The sequence below is a fragment of the Urocitellus parryii genome, assembly GCF_045843805.1.
Source record: "Urocitellus parryii isolate mUroPar1 chromosome 12 unlocalized genomic scaffold, mUroPar1.hap1 SUPER_12_unloc_3, whole genome shotgun sequence".
Lineage (NCBI taxonomy): Eukaryota > Metazoa > Chordata > Mammalia > Rodentia > Sciuridae > Urocitellus > Urocitellus parryii.
The window spans coordinates 1,294,567-1,319,367 of NW_027551760.1; the positions used below are offsets into that span (position 1 = coordinate 1,294,567).

The window sequence follows — 24,801 nt, forward strand, 5'->3', positions numbered from 1 at the left end:
AGGAGAAAGTCTTATTTCCATGCTGTTCTTGAGGAAATGCTCCGGAGGGAGGTTTCATTTGGGGAGTTTGCTTCTGTGCCTACAGACTGGAGGTGCTGGGCCCCTCACCAAGCCTGTGTGGCTGAGCCAGCAGGTCCTCGTCCTCTACCTCAGAGTTTTCTTTAGCTATTCTATTGGTGAGCCATTTTCTCTTTTAGGTAAGAAATGTATTTAATATGACAGCCAAAGAGGGAAGGAAGAGATGGGTCCGTGTCCTGGTGGCTGTGGGGGATGGGCAGGGAGCTGCAGGTGAGTGGGGTGACTCTGGACATGGAGGTGGTGGTGTGCAGAGGCTTGGCTGCCCCGCTGGGAGCCCGGGGCCCTGCTGCTGGCCTACTTTCCCCCTCACTGAGCGTCTAGAGGTCTGGGCTCAGAAACCTTGTGGTAAACCACAAGGCTTCTCAGGGTAAAAAAAGAAGAGCTCCAAGACCTACATCTGAGGACAGTGGGTATTTAAAAGGGTTAAGTCACCGTTGTATTGTGTATAATAGTGAAAAATTAGAAGAGCAAGTCCAATCTGGCCCAGTTACAAAAACAGGATAGCTGTCCAATGTAATATTCTCTAGCTTGTGAAAAATCACTTACATAATTACTGTGTCAGTAACTAATGTGTCAGTAATGTTGATTTTTTTAAAGTCATTTGTATGTTAAGAAAAATTTAGAACACTATACACTGTTAAGTGTTTATGTGGATTAGTAGGTTTGCCAGTCATTTAAATTTTCTTCTTTAGACTTTTGTTTAAAGTTTCCCTAGTGAACATCTAGTTTGTGATATATATTCAGATAGAACAGAAAAACCATCAGTTGCTTCATACTGACACTTTCAAAGCAAAAGTGATACACATGATAGTGCGTTGGTGTAAGAAATCATGATTAGCAGTTACTGTTGTCTCTTTCCAAAAATATCTTTTCAGTAATTTTGTGTCCAGTTATCACCCTTAACCTTGTAAAAAGCTTCACCAAGACATCATGTTACAGCCGTGAGTTCGCACCTTGCCCTTCTTGCTTGGTTTTGCCCTCAGTGATCCTGGGTTAGCACAGCAGATTCCCCTCTGTTCCGGTACTGGTTGCCTAGTGTCCCCGCGTATGCACAGACCTGATTTTTGTTACCTGCTCCCTATTGCTGAATATTTTTGTTTGCAAATTTGTATCATTTACTTAAAAAAACTGAACTTTTTGTACATAGATTGTTGAACTTTTGCAAGTATGGCAATAGGAGAAATGTCTTGAAATTGCTTGAAATATCTTGAAATTGCTGCTGCACTAGGTGTAAATGTCAAACATTGCCAGATCACCTCCTCAAAGGTTGCAGCAGTTTATGTCCCTCTGTGCCACCCCATCCTTGCCCTGTGTATTCTCAGACTTTACTGATTGTCATCTGGTCCCTGAGACATCTCTCCTAGTTTCACCTGCGCTTTCTAAGTTAGGAGAGTGCGGACTCCATTTTCATGTTCATTGGCCATTGCGCTTTCACTTTGGACATCTGTCAGTTCGGGTGCTTTGCCCATTTTTTAATTGGGTGGTTTATTTTCTTTTTTGATTGGGATAAGCTTCTTGTAAGTTAAGGACATGAGCCTTCTGTCTATCAGATATTTTGACTTTGTTCTTAACTTTTTTTTCACACTAAAGTTTTAAAATCCACAGAAGTTTTAAACCTTAATATAGCAAATTTATCAGTCCTAGATCACTTCTGGCTTGTGTTTTGCTTAGAAAGCCTCCTTTTGAAGGTTATATATTTCCCTAACTGATGGCAGCAAATAATGGAAGCATTTTTGCAACTTGTGATGAACCTCATTTCTTGGGATTCAGCATTTACAAATTGAAAAATTGTTGGTTTTATTTTCCTGGTTCATTAAAATCTAAATTCCACTCAGAAGTTCCATTGATATCATAGTTTTACTCTATAGCAATGTATTTTTTCCCCATCTGTCTGGGCATTTGAATCTTTCCACAAGTGTCCAAAACCATTTGCCTCTTGTAAATATAGAGCATACTTAATTTTAAAAATTGAGTATATATATCATTATATTAGAGATTTATATAGATAATGTTATGCGTCTAAACTTGGGTTTCGTAAATACATCCAAATGTAATGTCTCCAGATTGCCTCAGAACAGGTGAGCAGGTCTCTGGCTTTCTTCATGGCTGGTTGTGCATGCAGGTGTTCTGTGGGCAGTTGGAGGGAGAAGTGCGTGAAATGTTGTAGGAGCCCAAACTGGGAGCTGGGGAGAGGCACAGGCTGGGCCAGTTCTTTCGCTTTTCATAGTTTGGATTTTTCTTTGATGCTTTTGCTATTGGTTAGGCCATTATGTGGGTGAATTTTTTTCCTTGTTGTCACTCAGTAGATGATGATGAGCTCTGTGTTAGCCACCGGGGCACCACAGGCAGACAGTCACATGTCCCAGAACCCTCTCCTGGTCCTTGTGCTCAGAGCCTGTGTATCTCGTGAGACTCCGTTCAGACCCCCACTGTTGGTCAGACCCATGGCCACTCACTAGAATCATGAGATGGCTGTGAGCAACACTAAGGAACAGTCAGTGTGCATGTGATGTTGGTACTGTGGCTACCTATTGTAAGTCTTTATCCTTTAGAAGTATATAGAAAAAATTTGCACAAGTAAAATTTCTTTTCTATTTCTTTTTTTATTATTATTTTTATTTGTTCTACTTAGTTGTACATGATAGCAGAATGCATTTCAATTCACCGTACCAAAAACGGAGTGCAACATTTCAATTTTCTGGTTGTACACGTTGTAGAGAGGCACCATTTGTGCAGTCATATATGTACCTAGGGTAATGATGTCCATCTGATTTCACCATCTTTGCTAGCCCCCATAAGCCTTCCCCACTCTCCCCTTTTGCCCAATCCCATGAACTTCATGTTCAAGTCTAAAGTTGGCTAGGATGACTCGGTGGCATTGCAATCTCCTGAAGGTCCTTCTTGGATGCATACACAAAGAGAGAGCGAGGGATTAAGGGGCAGGAAGGAAACACAACTTTTTCAAACACTGAGATCTGGAGTCCAGCTCCTGCCATGTAGTCAGTGAATGAATGGATAATAGTTGTTTTTACAGGACCATGTGACTGGGGCTGCTCGGCTTCCTGTGGGCCCTCAGCATCCCCATCTATAAAGCAAGGGCACAGACCAAGGGTGCTTTCAGCTTTCTGTTGCTGTGACAAAGCATCTGAGAGAATCCCCTTAAAAGGAAACAGGGTTTCTTTGGGCTCATGGCTGTATAGGTCTCAGTCCATGGGATTTTAGCCCTGTTGCTTTGGGCCTGTGGCAGCACAGTAGGACATCCTGGCAGCTAGAGCTTGTGACAGAGGAGGCTGCTCACCTCTGGGAAGTGGGGTGGGGGTAGGGGGTAGGGGTAGGACTGGGCTGGGTCCCAATATTCCCTCAAGGTCACACCCCTAATGACCTCATTCCGTCCACTAGGCCCCACCTCCTAAAGGTTCCATTATGTCCCAAGGGCCACAGGCTGGTGACCAAGCCTTTAGCACATGGGCAATGGGGACATTTGACATCCAAACCACAATACCAAGTGATCATTAGCTGGGGGCTAACCCCTGGTCACCAGGCCAAGCCTCCCCACAGCCCAGGCCTGGGGAGATTGACTGCATTCTGCAGGACACCCACTGCAGGCAGCTGCCTCAGCCAACATGGAAGTCCTTAACAGAGTCTCTTTTTTGGGGGGTGGGGCAGGTACCGGTGTTTAGTCTCAGTGGTGCTTGACCACTGAGCCACATCCCCAGCCCAATTTTGTATTTTATTTAGAGTCAGGGTCTCGCTGAGTTGCTTAGTGCCTTGCCATTGCTGAAGCTGGTTTTGAAGTTTTGATCCTCCTGCCTCAGCCTCCCGAGGTGCAGGGATTACAGGAGTGCACCACTGCGTTGGCCAAGAGGCTCATTTTTGGCAGTGGGGTTTCCTTGGAGAGAAAGCTGACCCTGTCCTGGGGTCATCCCTGATTTGCCCACACAGCAGTGCTTTGTTACTTTTTCTTTTCTCTGGAGGGCAACTCAATTCATACCTAGTAAACATAGCCCCACAGGTTCTCTGATTAAGAATAGTGCAGAGCTGGGGGGCAGTGGTGCATGCCTGTAATCCCAGCAACGCTGGAGGCTGAGGCTAAGGCTGGAGGATGGCCTGTTTGAAGCCAACCTTAGCCATTTAGTGAGGCTCTGAGCAACTCAGTGAGACTCTGTCTCTAATGAAATATTTTAAAAAGGGCTGGGGATGTGGCTCAGTGGAAAAGCACCCCATGGTTCAACCCCTTGTACCAAAATACCAAGGGGGAGAGAGAGAAAGAAATAAGGGAAAACTCAGGCTAAGATCTTAACCCTGCAAACGCAGCTGGTAGAGAAAGGTGCTGACTGTAGGACTATGGGGATTTACCTCACCAAGTCTCAGTTAGCCAATGCTCTCCAAACCTGTCACCCTCAGGGCTAGGTGAGCTCCGTGGTAGAGCACTTGCCTAGCATGTGCAAGGCCCTGGGTTCAATGCCCAGTGCGGCAACAAAAAGGATTTCAAAACCCCATGTCATCCTCAGGTCCAGGGAGAGCAGTTAGGGCAGCTGTCTGCCCCTGAGACTGGGCCTGGGAGGACTCACTGGGAGGATGCCAGGGGCTCATCAAGGGTCCGGGGAATTGCCACCAGTGCGGCCAAGGTCACTCCTTGATGGCAAACTGAAACCTGTGAGCCATGTTTTCTGTGACTCTCAGGAATCCCTTCCATACCTCTGTCCTTAAAACAGGGAAGAGTAATAATGTCACTCAGTCCCTTTGTACTGCTGGGACCACAGTGGTCTTTAGAGGAGATCCCATGGCTGCCCTGGGTCACCCCTGCTTCACATCCCCTTGGTGACCAGTGGTCTCTTCCCACCTGAATGCTGTCCAGACCCGACTCCTGGGGGGCAAGCCTTCCCCTCCACTCTCCACCAGTGCTCACCAGCTGCCCTGGAGCACGGGAGGCTGTGACCCAGGCTTGGGGAGGGCTTCCCCCCTAGCCAGAGCCGTCCTGACAGCCCCAGGCTGCAGCCCCAGCCTGGAAGTGGCTGCCTGGAACAGAGCAGGAGGTTGCTCCCTGTGGCCCCTCTGGTCCCTCTCTTCCTCCTGTTGAAGAATCATGTGAGGAATGGCTTGTCCTTATCCCTGTGCAGAAGCTTCCAAAGAAACCACTTCAAAGTCCTGGAGCAGGGGAGGGGGTTGAAAGATTTGGAGATGGAGCCATCTGAGAAGAAATGGCAGAACTTCAGAGAATGAACAACAGGAGTTCCAAGCCTCTGTCGATGGAGTTTCTAGCAAAACAGGATGTTGTCTTGCAGGAGCCGGAACAAATGGCCCTGGAGTGTGCCTGAGATGCAGTGTCCTTTCTCAGGCCCTGCGTTTACTCAGGACCAAACAGAGTCACCCCCACCCCGCCCGGGAGAATGGGGCAGAGCAGGGGATTCGAGATGGTTCTGGAAAGTGCAGGGCTTTGCCCACACACATCTAATGACCTATGTGTTCCCAAGATGGTGCATGGCCAGGGCTTCCTAGTAGCAATAAAGAGGATACAGGCTCCAGGTGTGGGGGTGCACGCCTGTAATCCCAGGGACTTGGGAGGCTGAGGCAGGACTATAAGTTTGAGGCCAGTCTCGCAACTTAGTGAGTCCCTAAGCAAACTCGAGGCCCTGTCTCAAAATAAAAAATAAAACATGGGGACTGGGATGTGGCTCAGTAGTAAAGCCCCCCTGATTCCATCCCCAGAATGAATGAATGAATGAATAAACAAACAAACAAAAGAACACAGACAGTGAAGCCGTGGGGTCAAGCCCCAGAAGAGGAAAAAAAGATTGGGTCTCAGGAACCTTCAGCATGGAAGCCATGGGTTCTTAAAGCAGAGAGTCCCCCTTGCCCTGGCTCCGCAGGGAGAGCTGAACATGGCAGTGTGCACAGAGGCTAACACCCCCCACCCCACTAAGGCAGAGCTGGCACTAGAGGACCACATATGTCCATGTCATCCTCAAGACCTTCCATAAACCTTCCATCACCAGCACAACGAGGGTGAGAATGAGTCACTGAGTCCCAATCTGGCTGTCTGCAAGCACCCTCTAAAAGCTTTTTAGAAAAGCAGAGTGCTTGTCCATCTCTGGGCAATGGGATAAAACTCTCTGGGGCTTGTATTATTTTGCCCAGGAAACACACACAAGAAATCTACATGTTGATCTCACGAATGCATCCAAAAGCCAAACCCCAAACACATTTGGCAATTGAAAGCATGCTGCAGCATTTCTACTTGGAAGCTGCGACAGTTGGACATTGCACCTTTTCTGGAGGAAGCCTCACTCTAATTTCTTTGGTGTGGAAGATACGTGTCAAGACACCAAGACGTGGAGACCCGTTAAAGGGCTGCTCATCGCTGGCCATCTCTCGGCCAGTGTGCGGTTTCTCCCTAGCCAGAATGTCCTGGACTCTAAACAGTGGCTCATTGGTCCCTGAGCAGGCTGCAGAGGGCTTTGGCTGGAATGCACAGCAGTCTCTGAGGGCCTGACAGGTGGGCATGTGGCATTTGGGGGGCTTGGTTCTACCCCTTAAGCAGAACCCACAGGTCTGCCATCGTCTGTCAGGACCTGAAGCTGCATCTTCCCACTAAGCAATAAGCAGGCACAGTCGCCAGGACTGATCAGACGTGGAAATTGTAGCCCCACCCTGAGGTTGCCTTCCAGAGAAGGGACCCTGCCTGGGCCACCAGGTCCTGGATATTCTTTCCATCTTTCTCCTAGAAAAAAAAAATCATTGCATGAAGGGGTTCAAGTGACCAGAGGGCTGCCACAACAATGGCCGCACGACTGACTGGACAGAATTATGTTGGAGTCATTAGCTGGAGAATCAGCTTAGAAGAGGAAAACCTTGGAATCTCTCCAGGAGAAGCCTGAACATCTGATAGAAATCACACACATTCCTGAAAAAATCTGTAAACAAGGAGGAGGCAGGTACTTCCTCTGGGTAATAAATGGTGCTTTCCAGAGTACACTTGGGTTGCCTGGAAACCTCAGAACTTTCCTCCCACCCCAGGAGGGAGCAGGACATGTGTGCCTACTCATCAACACCTCTTTTCCATTGTGAGGGCTGACCCAACACTGCAGGCCCAGGAGGGACAGGACTTAGCAAAGCCATCTGCACTCCCCGGGATGTGATTGAGCATCTGGCTCATCCCAGAGGATGGTGACTGGCAGATGCAAGCCAGGCTCCGATGACGCATGGAGTACCATCAGGAGGCCAATGGCCAGTTAAAAGTGTATTGTAAAATAGCCTCCGATAAATAAATTTTAAAAATCATTAAAAAAAATAAAGAGGAAAAAAAAAAAAGAGCTTCTAGTCCTGAAGTGCAAACTATTTCAGGGGCTTCCAGGCTAAGTGACAGAAGCAGGCATGGAAAGAAACCTGCCTGTGAGCTCACTCATTGAGAATATAATACAGTTACACCATGGAAGTAGAAAAAATTATTGTGACTGATATTTTAATAATGATGATTATTATGATGGCCTTTCATGCCGGGTGTGATAATTGACTGCGGACATTTTACAAATAATGTTGATCAAACGCTCCCTCTGGGCCATGCTCTGGGCCAGCCACTCTACCTGCCTTGCCTACCTGATCCTCACAGTGTCCCCAAGAAGCCAACACAACAAACCAGAAAGCACAATGTCCCTGCTAGCAAGTGCAGGACCTAAGTCTAGAACCCAGACACAGAGATCAACCAAATCAAAAGAAATATTTACTGGAATACTGGTAGAAATCTAGAAGAGGCTGTGGCCTAGAAATGGGGAGGTTGGCTTCAATCCTCAAAACCCAAAGCTGTCAAGATGGTTCAATTGACCATCCACATTAGAAACTACTCTCCAACAAAATATGCCCCAAACATTGTCAAAACAGAGGGACCGATTGGGAGGAAATGGCAACCCAGTAGAACAGGAGGCTCGAGGAGAAACACAGATGAGGACTTCTCACGGGCCGAGGTCGCTGGAACACAGCTGGCAAGCAGATGATCACAAGTTCAAATGACGTATTTTATTTTATTCATTTATTTACAAAATCTAAGGATGTTGATAATATGTGCTGGGAAGGGGATAGGAAGATAAGCTTTTTTCATACACTTTGGAGGCACATTTAACATTATCCATGAAAATGCACGAATGCTATGCTGCCTACAACTCAGAAATTTAGGTCTTGGTACATGCCCTGGGAAGCTCCCAGAAGGAAATTCATTTCAATGTTGTGTTAAATTATAAGACATGTACAATGAAATGGCCATTGGCAGGAAGTCTGTGGCCACAGTGAATAAGGACCTGCAAGTTCTTAGGACCTGTGGGTGGAAAGAAGACCCTGGACCACGTGTTTCAGCTTGTGGGACACAGACAGAGCCCTGAACATAGGCTGGTCCAGCGGCACTGTGCATCTCTCCAGATCCACACAGTGTGGAAACCGCAGCCATCACTTGGCTTTAGGGACAGTAGCTGAGGTGATCCTCTCTTCTGGGAGGTAGGGGACCACGGGTGACTCCCTAACAAACAGATGACCAGAGCCACCTCTGGGGAGAGTCTGGGCCAGGGGGTGATGGGAGAAGAGGAATTTGACTTTCGTTCGTGGTGGCTGGATTTCTTTCCAGGAGAAAATCTGGTTTCTGCCATCAAGTTTCCCCTTGGAGCTTTGGGCAAGCCCTCTTCCCACCCCTTTCCTCCATCTGCTCTCATGGGCTGAGTCTGTTCTCCCAGATTCACAGGTTGAAATCTTGAGCCCAGAGCCTCAGAATGGGAGCTATCTGGAGATAAAGCTTCTACGTCAAAGTGGGGTCACTGGGGAGCCACCCTCGTCCAGGATGCCTAGAGTCTTTATAAGGAGAAGGAATTGGTCACACAAGAGACACCAGGAGTGTGTGAGCACAGCGTATGACCCTGTGAACAGGTGGCAGGAAGGTGGCCATTGATGAGCCAAGGGGAGAGGCCTGGTTGTGAGCCACCCCTGAAGACAGAAAGCTTTTCCTCTGAGATGAGGAGTAGGATGAGGATGGCCACTTGTAATTCCCAGAGCCCTGGGAGTCCCTGATGGAGTCATTTGGCAAGGGGAAAGATCAAAGGCACGGTGCTGGGGCTGGAGCTCAGCAGTAGCGCACTTGCCTGGCATGCGTGAGGCACTGTGTTGGATTCTCAGCACCATATAAAAATAAATAAATACGTAAAGGTCTATCAAGAACTAAAAAAAAAAAAAAATTAAAAAACCAAAAGCACATAAATTGGATAGAACAAATCAAATGGTCTTTAAGATGATAGGATCACACATCATCTAAAACTCTAAAGAGTACACACAAACACATAGTTGGTTTTATGAGAACTAATAAAAGAAGTTTCAAAGTGGCAGGATCCCGAGAAAACACACCAAAATTGTTTTAGTTAGCTTTTCCTTACTGTGACCAAAATACCTGACAAGACCGATTTAGAGGAGGAAAAGTTTATTTTGGCTCAGGATTTCAGAGGTTCAGTCCAGGTTGGCCGACTGCATAGCTCTGGGCGGGGGGGTGAGGCAGAACATCATGGCAGAAGGGTGTGGCAGAGGAGAGCAGCTCAGGGCATGGCCACCAATAAGCAAAGAGAGCTCCGCTAACCAGGGACAAAACAGAAACCTCAAAGTCATGACCCCAGAGTCCTACTTCCTCCAGCCACACCACACCTGCCTTTAGTTACCACCCAGTTAATCCATTTCAGTGTATTAATCCACTGATTAGGTTACAACTCTCATAATCTAATCACCTTACCCCTACATTATCTCACATGTGAGCTTTTGAGGGATGCCACGTACCCAAACCATAACAAATTCACTGCATTTCTATGTACTACTACTAATTAATCTGAAAAGAAAATTATAAAGATAATACCATTTTCAATAACATCAACAAAAAATAAAATAGCACTTTGAAATTAACCAAGGAAGTGGAAGATGATAGTGTAATGATAATGATAAAGCACTGTTGAAAGATATTAAAGAACATATAAATTTGTGGAAGCATCCCATTTTCATGAATTGGAAGACTTAATATTATGATGTCAATACCACCCCAAATCTACAATTTGATCCCTAAAAAAATACAAATGACAGTTTAAAAAAAATTTTAGATGTTGATGGAACTTTATTTTATTCATTTATTTATATGTGGTGCTGAACTCAGTGCCTCGCACATGCTAGGCAAGTGCTCTACCACTGAGCCACAACCCTAGCCCACCAATGACAATTTTAAAAAATATTTTTTAAGTTGTCAATGGACATTTATTTATTTATATGTGATGCTGAGGAAAAAAAAAATACAACCCAGTGCCTCTCACATGCTAGGTAATCACTCTACCACTGAGCTACAATCCCAGCTCCCAATGACAATTTTTGCAGAAAAAGAAAAACCCATCCTAAAATTCTTATGGAATATCAAGGGAATCCAAGTAGCCAATCCTATTATGAAAACGAGAAACAATTAGAAGGACTCAAACTCCCTGATTTCAAAACCTACTACAGAGCTAGCACAATCAAAACAGTGTGGTGTTGACAGAAAGAGATCAATGGGACAGAATAGAATGCCCAGAAGTAAGCCCTTGTGTATATGGTCAAATGACTCTTGATAAGGGACACAAGACCATTCAATGAGGAAAAGAACAGTCTTGTCAGCAAATCATTTTGGGGAAAACTGGACATACACATGCAAAAGAATGAAGTTGAACTCTTACCTAATACAACACCTACAAAAGAAAACATAGGGCAGTAGATTCAGGACACTGGAGTTAACAATGATTTTTTTTTTTTTTTTGATAAAATGCCAAAAGCACAGGCAACTAGAAAAAAATAAATATATTGGACTTCATGAAAACTGAAGTTTTGCTCATAAAAAGATAACATCAATACAGTAAAAAGACAGTCCATTGGATGTGAAAAATAATGGCCAACCACATATTTTTTGCACCACCACACCAGGTGTGAAGTGTAATTCTTAGCAGTAGGCTGTGTATAAAACAGGATGCTGACTTTAAAAACCCCAATGTTATATAATGGTCATTAAGTATGCCTGCTGTTTTCTTAAGCAAGGCATTATCTTTTGATGTTTTCCATTATATATTATTTAAAAACCCCTCTATAACAAATACAGACTTCTTTTATGAGGGGTAGAATTAGAGACCCGGGGAAAATTATAACAGTGTATCAGAAGTAACCTATAAAATTACTAAAATTTGAGTATGCACCCTGTCTCCCCTCTTTTGCCCTGGGGAAGAGATTTTGTTTCATTTGCCTTTGATGCTCCCAACACTAATTAGTTAAATGTAATCTGTGAATGGTGACAATCTTCACACACACACACACACACACACACACACACACACACACCCCTACCTTCCCCACTCAAAGCTTCCTTAATCTCAGGCTACACATAAACAAGTAGCTAAATGACAGACTCTGGGAGGCCAAGGCCAGGTCTGTGCTGTATCCCGGAATGTTGAACAGTATCTGACACCTAGTAGGACCTCAACATCTCTCTGTCCAGTGTATATAGGACCAGAAATACCTGGCTCCCTGTAGAGCAGTGTGTTCAGTTGGAAGCACCATTTAAAAGTGAGATTTCCAATCCGTGAAACTACAGAAGGCCTGAGGGCTGATGGCTGGGGAAAATGTCCTATGAGAAAGGGTGAGGGTACAGATGTTTGCAGCTCACAGATGTGATGGTTTGTTAGTGTCCCTCAAAAGTTCCCGTGTGAGACAGTGCTAGTTAGGAGAGCCTTGACCTAATTAGTGCATTGAACCCCTGGTGGGGACTAACTGGGTGGTAACTGTAGGCAGTAGGGTGTGGCTGGAGGTGGTGGGTCTCTAGGGAAGGCCCCTGGGGTTGCTACTCTGTCCTGGTGAAGGGAGCTCTCTCTCTGCTTCCCGGGTGTGCTCTCCTGAGCTGCTTCCCTACTCCACGCCCTTCTGCAGTGATTTTTTTTATAATAATAATAATAATTATTATTATTGTTGTTATTTTGGTGTGTGCAGTGATGTTCTCAACTGTGAAAAGGTATTTAAAAATTGACTCAAATACGCTGCCCCCCACAGCAAGGAGAATGGCAGGCGCCTTTTCAGGGGTTAAGTGATTTTCAAAAGGGTGTCCCCGGAGTTTTTATTGAAAATCCCAATGTTTCCTGATGCATTTTGTTGTGGGAGATATGCTTCCATTCTCCTGTGACCAGGGATTTGTCTTCAGCTTAGCAGTGAATGGGTTGGTCGCCTGTAAGGAATGTGAAGTAGCACGTGTTCTGACTGCTCAATGGACAGTTAGATCAGAACCTAGGACACGTGAGTGTGTAAAAGAGTACGTGAAAGAGGTTAGGGTTGCATGTTGCCTAATGCAAGTTATTGAGTTGAAGTTACATTTGTTAATTTTAAAATATGGAAGGAAGTATGGTGTTTGGTCCACTTGAGGATTCACTCAATAGAGTATCAGACTTTGTTTCTTTTTTGTGGCACTGTGGAGATGTGAATGAGAACAAGTTGGTGACATCTTTCAGGTGGAAGCATTGTCTGAGGACGCACTCATCAAGTTGGCCAGGAAGCCGTTTTGTGAAGCCCCTATTGACTCAAGGCTTTTGATGATGAATTCATGGAGACGGTAATTCTTCATGGACCTTTGCATTTGGTGAGTCACGGAACGTATCTGAGTAGATAATCATTCACCAACATGTCCACAATAATCTCACATATTATGCATAACAGGTCATGGCTGGGTAAATATTACCATTTCCTTTTTTGCATTTAAGAAATCTAATAACGACATTATATTTTCTCCCTTTTTTGCCTTGAAGTATGTCAGTGTCTTGACCAAGCATGATTGTTGGTAGGTAGGTTAGCAAGAACTTGAACTCAGGGATTTTACTGTCAGTGGGGTGGCATTGCTGCTGGCACCAGCATGATAACAGAGAGCCAGCCCTGCTCATTTTGGGGAGCAGTGTGTTGGGGAAGGCAGCAGAAATTGAGAGGCAGGATTGAGTTTGGCCCTAGGAGGAGGTTGGGTAAGAGGCCAGTGTGGGTTGGAGGGCCTGGGCAGATAGAGAGAGGCCAGGGCACACCCCAAAGCCTGGAGACTGCACTGGATGTCCGGGGTTGTGAAACACCCTCCCCTCTTACTCACAACTGAGAGCAAGGGGCATTGATGAGTTCAGTTTGTGTGCGGCTGCATCCAAGGTGGCTCGGCTAGGCACCTCTGTTTCCTTGACTCAGGAGGCTGGGAGTCCAGGCTCCACCGAGGCTCGGCTGGGAGGATCGGACTCTGAGTTTATGCCTGTGTTCCTGGTAGGATCCATGTTGGCTGAGCCTCAGTGTTTTTGTAATGAGAGGATGGGTGACCGTCATGTCTTTATCACAGGACACACTTGCTAAATGGATTTGTTTGCTCTGAGGAGGAAAGAGAGAGGGGGGAGTGGTGCTGGAGACAGGGATGCAGACAGGGGTCATGGACTTGGCATAACTCAGTCTTGGAGGTGATATCCCATCACCTGTACCCACTTCAATTCCCATGAATCCAGAGGCTGAGCCCCCTTGAGGTGAGGGGTGAACCGGTTCTGGGCAGCAGGATGCTGTGGTACCTCGGAGTCTCTGTGAGACCCCAACACTAGACACACTTGGCCCTTTTGAAATCTTAGGAGAAGCCTTGGGAAGTTGTATGGCAGAGGGGAGCAGCCTCTGCATCTCAGTCCCCTCCAACTTGCCATGGTGTAGAGAGGGAACTGCAGCCACGATGGGACGGACATTGGCCATGTCCCTGTGTGGGACACAGGCCTGATTGAGTTAGGGTGCATTCTTTGTCTCTCCCCTTCTTGTGATTGTCCCATCTGTACATTTGTGCTTTAGCCACCTGTGAGTCCCATCTCTGGTTTCAGAGAGAATAGAGGGTGTTAGGGGCCAATAGACACAATAAACCCTAGAGATTAGATGCTACCCTACTTTCCAGAAAAGACTGGGCACACCATGAGTTGCACAATGATGGGACCAGGGTCCAAAAGCTGCTGAGAGGGAAGGACTGGTTGTGAATGCATTTTTGAAGGCTCCAAGCTGGAACTCTAGTGGCACCAAGCAGGGCAGATGCTGGTGGGGATGTTTGGGTAGTTGTTGGTGAACACCTGCGCACCTGAGATGGGTAGGCATGGAGGAGAAATCAGCAGCCCATAGGGCTTTTGAAAGTGGTCTTATGTGAAAAGAGGCTCAGGTATGGGCACAGGAAATGACATCATTGCCTTGACAATGGATCAAACAGAACATGGAACCCTGGTATCCAGGCACCCACTTCACTGACCAAGCCATCCGAGCTCACTTGGTTGGAGCCACTGGAGGGAGAAGGATGTTCTCCTGTGGTTGCAGACAATGCCGAGCCTCAGGCTCCCAGGAATCTCAGGGGGGCCAACTAGCCCTTTTGTGGATACACTGGGTGAGGCTTCATCTTAGACGCCAGAGCCTCTGGCGATTGTCGCAGAGGAGCTCAAGAGTAACAGTGAGTAGCACAGGGCAGGTGAGCCCAGCAGGCCCTCTAGTCTGATCCCTGATGAATGGCCCAGGACTCCTATTCTGACTCTGTGTGTGTGTGTGTGTGTGTGTGTGTGTGTGTGTGTGTGTGTGTTTGTACTGATGGGAACTGTCCCATTGTGCTTTGACTCTAGTGTATTGGCACAAGTCATTTTTCTGTTTGTCACCATTTCCATTTTGAACCCACCATTCTTGGTCCCAACCCAGGGTGAAAATGATCAGAACACGGAGGAGCCCTTCAGGGTTCAGAGCCTTGAACCTTACAGGCAGGACCAGCTTAGGAATGAGCTCCTGCCTGTCATTTGTGGGAGGAACCTACAGTTCAGCAGCAACGTGGGGTTAGTCTCCTGGGATTTCATCCCCACCCAGCAGGTGCTGGATCTCTTGTTCCCAAGGTAAGCACCAGACCACCAAGCCCAAGTGTGTAGCCCCCTCATGCCTCTGTCTTGGGGCTGCCATGTGCCTCTCAGGGACCCAAAGGTTTGTGATACCTAATGAGATAGAGGACCACACTCATAGTGGAATGTCAGCCCGGAATGGGAGGAGTCCTGGAGGTGCCTGCCACAGCCTTGCAAGGGCAGTGAACTTCCCCTCTCAGGCAGAGAAACCATCCTGACTCCAGCTGATCCACAGAGGTCCGTGGAGCAGTCCCCACACACTGGGCACCACAGCTCAATGGTGTGCACTGAGCTCATTCCCAGGTGGACTCAGTGAGGCCAGGTGGTCTTTCTGGTGTGATGTTGGCTTTGTGAAGAACGTAGATCTGTGCCAGAGGCGTCTCAAAACTCGGGCCTTGGGAAAAGCACTTTTGGGTTAATAAAGACATGTTAGTTTCCATAGTGGGACAGAGCGTCCTAGCTGGGACATAGCTGGACAGGGGCTTTGGACATGGCAGCTCCCACACCCAGAGATATGTGGGAATCAGCAGTTTGGGCTCATTCACTGGTGAACATGGAGAAAGCACCCACTGTGTGAAGACACGTTTCCAGTCACGTTTCATAATTCAGTGAAAATTGGGGTGCAAATGATTGCCATTGTGTCCCTTTTCATGGGGTCAGCCTAAACCGCAGGTGCCATGAGTACATATCCTCCATGTGACTGCATCCCTGACTCCATGAGGCATAACTGCACGTTGTCCTCTTCAGTGACTATGGTGGACCCTTGGACCAACTTCAACATGGAATGGGCTTGGGGTCAAGAGGGTGGGCTCCTGTTTCCAGAATAGGGACCTGCAAGGTGATTTGACTTGGGAAGGCTGAGGAAAGACTGCTCTCCCCAATTCAGTTTTCTGCCTGCAGTGTAAGGTGTGGGGCTTCAACAGTAGGAGGGGTAAGGCGGGGAGTTGTAGGTGGAGTCAGGGTCCTCTGGGGAAGGCCCTGGGATAATGGATCCCCCCACACCACACCTCCCTGTCCTCCCCCAGGGCCACAGAGATGTGGTCTGCACTCATGGGAAAAGAGAGGTCCACCGCTACTCAGGGGAACTCAGTGAGAGCTCACAGAGAATGAGGTAGCATTGCAGCCCACGCCAGGGGAGGAGGTGTCTCTTGAGCCCCGAGAAGAGTGGGCAGGAGGACAGACACTCCCAGAAGGTGCATTCCAGGTTGGAGAGCATGTAGCCAAGAGGAAGAAGAGTGTCAGGCCTGCCCAGAGGAGGGGAGAGCTGGTCAAACCATGGATCTAGCGCTCCTTCGTTGAAGGTTCTTTGCCTGTAGCGACCTGTCCTGACCCTGCCTGTACAGCCACTGTGTCTTGCCTGAGGTGGACTGGTGTGTTCAGAACCAGGGACGGTTCAGGAGGGTAGGGTCAGAGGTTTGCTCTGGCAAGGCCAGGGTTTTGCTGACTCCACACCTGCCTCCCCACAGTGCCTCATCTTCCTTCCTGGGGACCTGGGTGAACTTCTACTCCGAGGCTTCCCATCAGCCTCCAGGCTCTCTGAGTCTGCAGCAGCTGCTGCCGTACATGTGGCTCCTCCTGAGTGGCTTTAACCTGGAGCACCAAGCACACCACCTGCTGGCCCAGGTTGAAGATGGCAGATCAAGCCAGGCAGAGCCTGAGAGCCAGGCGGACCGGGGTGAGTACCTAAGTACCTCAACACACCTCCAAACCATACCCCTCCAATTAGTGTAGCCCTGTATGAGTAGATGAGTCCACTGTCAAGGTGGAGGCACCCACCATCAAGTGCTTTTCCCCAAACCCACCTGTGATCATTGCTGCAGTGGGGAGAAAACCTTCAACACATGAGTCTTTGGGGACCAATCCAGATACAAAGTCTAGCTGTTTCTCTTTGATGGGTCCAACGTGAACTAAGAGGTACTGGGGTACAAGGGGCTATTTCCTTGAAAGGTGTTCCTGTAGTGGACCTCCTGTGCATAGAGGGTCCTCAGGGATTAATCAGTGGGGAGTCTTTGGTGGAACAGAAGCTGGATTCGGGGGCTCTCAGGTCTGTGTGTGAGACCTGAGCTGGCAGAGGCTCTCAGTTGTGGGGGATGTTGGGTAGTGTATTCCTTGAGTGTCACCTACCACGCCTCTGCCCCTGCCTTTCCAGAGCTGAGGGTCCCTGCTGATGCGAAAGTCTATCACGGCCTGATTGGAGGAGTGCATTATGACTTTCTTCTTCGAGAAACAGATGCCAGCAAGTCGTTGAAGGTCAAACCAAAGGAGGTAAACAGCCACCTTCTTCAGTCTTTACTCCTGGTGCCACTCCACATCCTCCAAGGGGACAAGAACCTCAGGTTCTGGATGGATGTTGTAGAATGCCCACAGAGCCAACTGCCAGGCTGGGTGGGGTGCAGTTGCTGGGCTTTGCTGATGTTGTCATCCCCCACAGTTCTTGGAACCTTCTGTGGCAGTGGCATCCAGGACCCCAGCAGCTGTGAGCAGCAGCTCTGCAGTGGCTGCAGGATCATTGCCCCAGGCCACCCAAAGCAATGAGTGCTGCATGAGAAAAGTCACCAGTAGCAGCTCCTCACTGCTTCACTCCAGCGAGCAGGTGGAAGACAGCCGCGTTGTTCACGTCCTCCTAGAGGGACAGAGCCTGAGGGAGACAAAGCGCATCCCGGTAAGCCCGACAGCAGGGCTGCCTCCTGGGTGTCCACACAGTGGAAGGCAGGAGACACAGCCAACCCCAGGGCTATGGTGGGAAATAAAGAAGAGAGAGGTCCGTCTTAAGGGCTTGACCTGAGGAGGGAGAGCATCAGCATGCCCAGCTTCAGTGGTGAGTGGGCCTGTGTATTGTGGGTTTTGCAGGCCAGAAGTGCAGACGGAAGTGCTGTGGACAGATGAAGGCAGAGATATGTCCAGGGTGCAGGCTGCAGTGCCTAGAACTTGGTATTCTCAATGAGTGAAGTTGGAGCAGAGGAGGTGGCAGTGACTTGTCACATGTGTAGGAGGGGATGTGTTCCTGGTGGCAGGGAAGAGAACCTCCTTAGCATGACTAGGTGTAGGAATTTGGGGTCGGGATCACCTGGGGGGTCATGCCAAAGCTTCGGAATGTTAGGCTTTGCATGTATGTAAATACGGAGCTAAAGGGGTTCTTGGCAGAATTTCTATGGATGTGCAGTAGACACGCTAACGCTGCAGGTGTCCAGCTGCAGAGGAGACATGTTCAGTGACTGCCAGTGCTGAGTCAAGTACATCATTACAACCAGACCCGCACCGAGCTTCCAGAGGCCAGGGCCTCTCAAAGCTATCATGAAGCACTCAAGTGCACACTCTTGTATCTGAGTCTGTTTTGTGTCGTGGCAGTCAGGACCCAAATTTTCAGTGCATCTGCCTCTTCCACCCACAAAGGCAGCCTGCATCCCAGATCACACTTGGTGCGCAGATCCCTGGCCCATTGCTCTCATCTCAGTGAGATGAGAGTGTGTCTGTGCATAGGCAGTTTGGTCCTTTGACATGAGTGGAATGTGGCTCCCCAGGGGGAGGGGAGATGGCAGGTACAGGCAGATATTTGTACCAGGATTGTTCTAGTAGCACATTGCAAGAACCCAGGTGGTATATGGAGGACACACTCAGGTAGCAGGATAACAAGATTGTGCCCTTGTATATGTAGCTGAGATTTCTCCTGAATGTTTGACCACAGTCTTCTGGGTAGCTCTTCTAAAAGCCATTCTCTGATGACATTTGTCCCACCCTGATCCAGGTGACCTTTCAGGAGACGGTGACAAGCCTCATCCGCAGGGCCTTGGACCAAAATTTGTTGCAGCATGAGGATGTGGACAACTTTGAGCTGCTGTATATGATGTCTGAGGATGAGAGTAAGTAGGACAATCAGACAGTGGGGAGACATGATCCACAGTGGGCTCAGGATAACTGACAGCCAAGAGAAAGTGGGCCTTGGCCCCAAAATACCAAAGTGTGATGGGCCTGGCGGAGACTCTCAGGGGTTGTGGGTGTTTTGTGGTATAATCCTTGAGTGCCACCTAACAATTCTCTCCACTTCGCTCTGCAGAAATCAAGGTCTCTGACCACTCACTCGTGTGTCTGTCCATGAATCTGGGAATACAATATTTCATCCTGAGGAAACGCCCCCAGGTCAAGGGAAAGGAGGTAAACACCTACCTTATTCAAGCTGTGCATGTGCTGCCATTCCACTCCGACCTGAGGAAATAAGAAGCCTCAGCACCTGGACATATTTGCTGGAAGCCCATAGAGCCAACTGACAGTCTGGGGTGGCTTTCTGTTTCTGGGTTTGCTGATGTTCCATCCCCCACAGTTCTCAGAATCAACCTGCAAGTCCTCCAGGCCGCTTTCCCACAAGCAGGTGGGAGACACCTGCTTAATTCGTGTCCACTTAGAAACGCAAAGTCCAGAGATGGCCAAGAGTGTTCTGGTAAGCCTGGGAGCAGGGGTGTCCCGTGGTGCTTACACCTGGGTGGGGAGCAGACACTGGTCCAATACCATGGACTACTCATGCCCTCTTGAATTTGGAGCTTCTGGATGATCAGGAGGATAGATGGGAATCAAGAAGGGAGAGGTCAGTGTGAAGGGCTGGAGCTGAGATGAGCGAGTGCAGCAGCTTGTCCACTGCCATGTCTGAGGGAGTCTGTGTGTCAGGTGGCAGCATGCAGTCCAGAAGGGCAGGGACAGGTATGGGTGACAGATGAGAATAGGACAGGAACTAGGTTGCAGGTTCCCTTGTATGGGATGCTGACGTCTATGGAGGAGGACAGCAGTGTGAGGTTCTCCATGTTCCTTGAACAAGGAGCTGAGAGAGTCTCTCTGCAGAGTCGATATGGATGTGGAGCAAGCACACTAAATGTCCAGGTAACCCAATGACCACCCTTGCCGGATGAGGTGCCCTCCTACATCCCAGCCAGCACTGAGCCTCTGGAGGCCAGGAGCTCTCGTGGCTATCTTTCAGCACTCCTGTGTGTGGTCATGTTCCTGGGTCTGTTTTTGGCCCTGGCAATCCAGACCAAAGCCTCTAGGTTTTGTGCCTAGGCCATTCCCAATGCCGCCTGCATCCTCGGGCATACCTGGGATCTTGGAGGCTATTGTCCCATTCCTCCCAACTTGTGGGATGAGATTGCATCTGTATGCAGGTAGTGGGGTCCTTTCACTCCGAGAGGAGTGCAGCTCCACAAAGAGCAATGGCAGGCCCAGGAAGTCCTATGTACAAGGACTGGGCTAGTAGCCTGTGGGAAGAGCCCACACGATGAGCAGGAGGTCAGCCTCAGGTAGTAGGGTCATGGATGTTGCACTTGTATTTAGAGTGGAGGTGCCTCCAGAATGCCCCTGCCCACTGTCCTTGAGTAGTCACTTCAAGGCCCATTTCCTGAAGGCCTGTCTCCCATGCTGCTCCAGGTGACCTGCCAGGATAGGGCTCCTGTTGTCATCCGCAGCGCCCTCGACCTACACTTCCTTACTGAGGAGAATCCAGAGGATTATGAGCTGGGCCAAATCATCTCTCGCCGTCAGAGTAAGTGAGACAATCAGATAGCAGAGAGCAAGGGTCAGGATGTGGACTCAGGTCAACTCTTAGCAACAAAGAGTAGTCTCTGACCCCCAAGAACACTCCAACAGGTGTGTTGGGTTCGTGCACAAAGCCAACTGCACTTCTGCTGGTGGAAGGTCTTGAGGTCCAATAGTATACCCCAGTGGATATTGCGGCTCCCCACCAGGTGCCCTCCCCTGGACGTGAACAGGCATCCAAAGCTGACATCTTTGAGGAGTGAGGAGGAAAGCCTCTCTCCAGGAGCAGTATGTTTTCATGGTCTGGGATAGGAGTGGTTTCAAAGGAACATGGGAATGCATGGGCTAAAGAGGGAACTGGCATTTTGTGGACTGAAGCAGTACTATTGAAAGCCTTCTGTGTGACCAAAAAACCACTGCCTGGGCAGAGCATTGCCAGGATTCTAGCAAGCAGTAACAGGATGAAATTGGGAAGAAAACACAGCCTGGGAGACAGCCTGAATCATCTGTTTTTGCATAAATTCCATGGTCTTACGCACCTGAGTCCACTAGGCAAGGAGTGATCACAATAGCCAGGTTGTGATCCCTAACTAAAGTCAGATGAGGGCTTCCTGAGCACTTAGCCACAGAGCTCATCTGATAATAATGCCAGCGCTTTTTTTGTTGGTTGGTTGGTTGGTTGGTTTTTGTGAGCCAAACACCACAGCAGCCATTATCCCAGCCTATGTACCCTGAAGACCACCATCCCTATGAGTTCTAGGATCACTTGTCTCCTATCTTAACCTACTGTTAGGTTAGTAGAGTCTATGGAAGAGGAAGTCTGTCTGGGGCCTTGGTAGCCTAAGAAATTCATAGCAGAGATCTCCACATCCAACCCAGAAGGGATGGAGAACAGGCTCTAGGTTAGAGGAGGGCGACAGGAAACACATGTTCAGAGGAAGGAGAAGCGGCTGTTGTATTCCCCCACTCGGGGTCATGGCACCACTGGGCCATACACCATGTTGGAGGGAAGCAGTCCCTTTGCTGGTCTTTGGAACCATTGTTCTCAGTAGGGCAGTATTTGGAATGTGGCCTCCATTCTCAGAAGCCTGGTTCACATGGAGGCGGGCTCCACCAACGCAGAAGCATGGCTCTAACGTGGTATCCGTGCTGGTCAGCCTGTCCTCACTGTGGCCATACTTGAGGAAAATAACTCAGAGGAGGAATCCTAGGCCTTTTCTCTGGGTTTCATAGCTTTCTCTTTGGTTGTGCACTGAGGCTGTCCATAAAGCTCTAGTGTGTGGCAGTGGAGAGCTCCTCAGCCCTTGCCACAAAGGCATAGACTGGGAGAGAGAGAACGAGGCTGGCAGAGAGGGAGAGAGAGAAAGATGGAGAGGGAGGACCTCTACTTGGAGAATGAGGATTCAGTGGAGCCAACAGGAACAAGGTACTGTTGCCCAGGGCACAACCCTGTTTAGGTCTTCCTCCAACCATGCTCAACCTTTCTTCCAGTCCCTCCCACCCCCCAGTAGTGTATTCATCTTGAATGAGAATTTCATGTTGACATCAGAGCACTCACCATCCAATGCTTCCCTCCAAACCCACCTATGAAGATGGCTCACGTGGGGACTGAATCTTCGGCACAGGAGCCTTTTGTGGGAGATTTCAGATGCAAACCCTAGTGGTGTGCTTTGGCAGATGCAAGAGGACCTGAGATATTCTGGAGTCCAAAGCCTTTGGTAGGAACAGACATTAGGTCTGTTGAAGTGCTCTGCCTAGTTCTTCCTCAGGGAGGACTGTGGAGGCTGTCTTTGTTGGTATTGGTGCTGAATTGGAGAGCTCTCAGGTGTGTGGCTCTGGCCTTTTCTGGCACAGGCTCTCAGATGTTGGCGTGTCCTAGGGAGCACCTCCTGAGTGCCACCTTCTTTTTGTACACCCCTCTCTCCCCAGAGCTGAGGATTCCAGCAGAGGCCAACGTATTTTATGCCAAGAATCCTCACAAAAAATCCAACTTTGTGCTGAGGAAAAGGAGCCTCTCCCAAAAGAATGATGGGTGGATCCAGCCTCAACCTCCCTCTCGTCCTGGAAAGAAGGCTCCAGCCCTCCTGAGGATGCTTGCAAAACCATTCTGCTGCTGTGTGCCTGGGCGGGGCTGAGGCAGCCCAGGAATATTTACATTGATTACTATTTTCTTCAAAGTTTGAATCTATAGTATGCCATTGTCCTTGACCTTGTTTAGTAACACAGTTGTTACTCTATCCTGTATTTGTTGTTTCCATTAATATATTATTATTTTAAAATATATATGTTTTTGTTACCTGATCTACTGTGATGATTTGAGTATACTAAATGTAGCAGTGATTCCTAAAGGACACATCCAAACCAACAGGAAGGAATGTTTCATTCTATCAGCAAGAACTTTGGTTTTTAGGAGTTTGGCAGATGGCATTATCTGAGTCAGTTTTCCAATGGGGGCAATGAAGTATCAGCTATGATGGTACAAACACAAACAAAGACACACAAACACACACAAGAGCACACACACTCACTGAGAGATAGATAGGCAGATGGAGTTGGTCTCTGCTGAAATACTTTGGAGACATGGTTCTGATTTCTCCCCTTTTGGAGTATTTTCAATTGCACAAGGTGTCTTGCAAATGAACCCATGTCTGAGGAAGACATGCATGTGTACTTCACATGCCACTTTTCACATAGCAGGAAGGTCATGTAATATTTTTCATGCAGCTGTCTTTTGACTGTGAACCATCCCATGAGGTCAGCTGTGGAATTTTCAACTTGTAGCATCACAATGGGGATCCACTCTTTGGATTTGGGGATATTTCCGATTTTCTTGATTCAGATTGGAATGATATATATATTAGTTTTTGATGAAAATTCTGCATTTGATGGTAATGAATGTCGTGCATCTAGGAATCTGTAGAGTGCAGACAATGAATGGATGCCTACTGTTGTCTGGACTGGTCTGAAAAGTCCTGTAGCATCTGAGCATGTGTGAGGGCTGTACAGGTCTTGCAAAAAGTCCAGGTCAGATGATCCTGCACAAAGCTGAACTCCTAGTGGTCTCCACAACAGTGTAAGGGCCAAGGAGAAACACACTTCCACACAGAAGTTGGGAAGCTACCTTATGAAGGTGATCATAGATACGGGATTATTAATATATCCAGGTTGGCATCTATTATTTTTTTAGCTTTTGACTTTCGCAGCTGTGGGCATCTTGACAACCATCAACTCCCTGTAAGCACAGACAACTCTATAAGAACCTGAGGATAAATTTCCCTGTGCATGTCCCCTTGTGAAACTGCTTAAGCACCGCCTGGTTTACACACAGGTGGAATTTCTAGGTCAAAGTGTGCATGTTTACTTCTTTGACTAAGCACTGCCAGGTGGCTCTTCTGCATAGCTCTACCTGTGGCCAGGATTGTATTATCTAGCTTTCTAACTTTTGCATGTTGAGTAGATACATAGTGGGAGCACACTGTTTTTGTTGGTATTTTTCTTGGTATCTATTCTGATGCTTTTCACTGGGGGATTTTTTCCTGTGAAAATGGGCTTCCTCTACTTGACCTTATTTTCTTCTTTTTAAAATTTTTTCAATGTGACTTTTTAATTTTAGTTTTATTAAAGACATTGCCCCTTGCTTGCATAGTCTATATCTAAAGCACTAGTCCTTGCTCCAAGGCCCAGCTTGCTCTCAGCTGCCCCAGGAGGGGAACAGTCTTTGGCGGTAGACAAGAGACACCCCTGCAGGGGGCACAAGTGCTTTGGCCCTCTGGTGTCTTGCCAGCAGTGCTTCCCATGCTCACAGAGGGTTTCAGACACTGAGTCAATGGTCCAGGTGGTCTTTTGTTCAGTCTGATCTCAAATTGAGCTCCTCTGAGAGGTCATATTGAAGTCCTTGTGTGTACCTGATCCATCATTTTAAACAATATTCCAAGTTCACTTTTTGTGTGTACGTGGGTTCTGGGGATTGAACCCAGGGCCTTGAGCCTGTGAGGCAAGTGACCTACCTGAGCTACACCCTCAGAGACCCCTGTAAAAGTATTTCCCCTTTGCCTCGGGGTCTAAGTTGCCAAGGCTGACCTCAAACGTTCCTCTTGCCTCAGCCTCCCTGGTGGCTGGCATGACAGGCATGCACCTGGGACTGTCACACTCGAGCCTGTGATGGGAACTCATGTGCATCTGTCCAGGGCTGAGCATGGTTAGGCAGAGCTGTGCTCCAGGCTCCCTGCAGGGCTGTGGAGGCTTCTGCTGCCCAGCAGCCCTGGTGCCATGGCCAGGG

The 24,801-nt window shown here is 48.1% G+C and overlaps 1 protein-coding gene across 1 annotated transcript in view; it reads left to right on the forward strand.

Moving 5' to 3' along the window:
* Positions 1-24,801, forward strand: part of LOC144251279 (uncharacterized) — a 42,299-nt gene that overhangs the window by 2,285 nt on the left and 15,213 nt on the right. Inside the window, exons 2-11 of the mRNA XM_077794321.1 lie at positions 12,600-12,727; positions 14,815-15,002; positions 16,472-16,680; positions 17,155-17,270; positions 17,437-17,667; positions 18,751-18,865; positions 19,060-19,157; positions 19,324-19,440; positions 20,415-20,529; positions 22,452-22,580. Coding sequence (XP_077650447.1) covers positions 12,692-12,727; positions 14,815-15,002; positions 16,472-16,680; positions 17,155-17,270; positions 17,437-17,667; positions 18,751-18,865; positions 19,060-19,157; positions 19,324-19,440; positions 20,415-20,529; positions 22,452-22,580 — 1,354 coding nt within the window. The 5' untranslated portion in view covers positions 12,600-12,691. The remainder of the gene's footprint in view (positions 1-12,599; positions 12,728-14,814; positions 15,003-16,471; positions 16,681-17,154; positions 17,271-17,436; positions 17,668-18,750; positions 18,866-19,059; positions 19,158-19,323; positions 19,441-20,414; positions 20,530-22,451; positions 22,581-24,801) is intronic.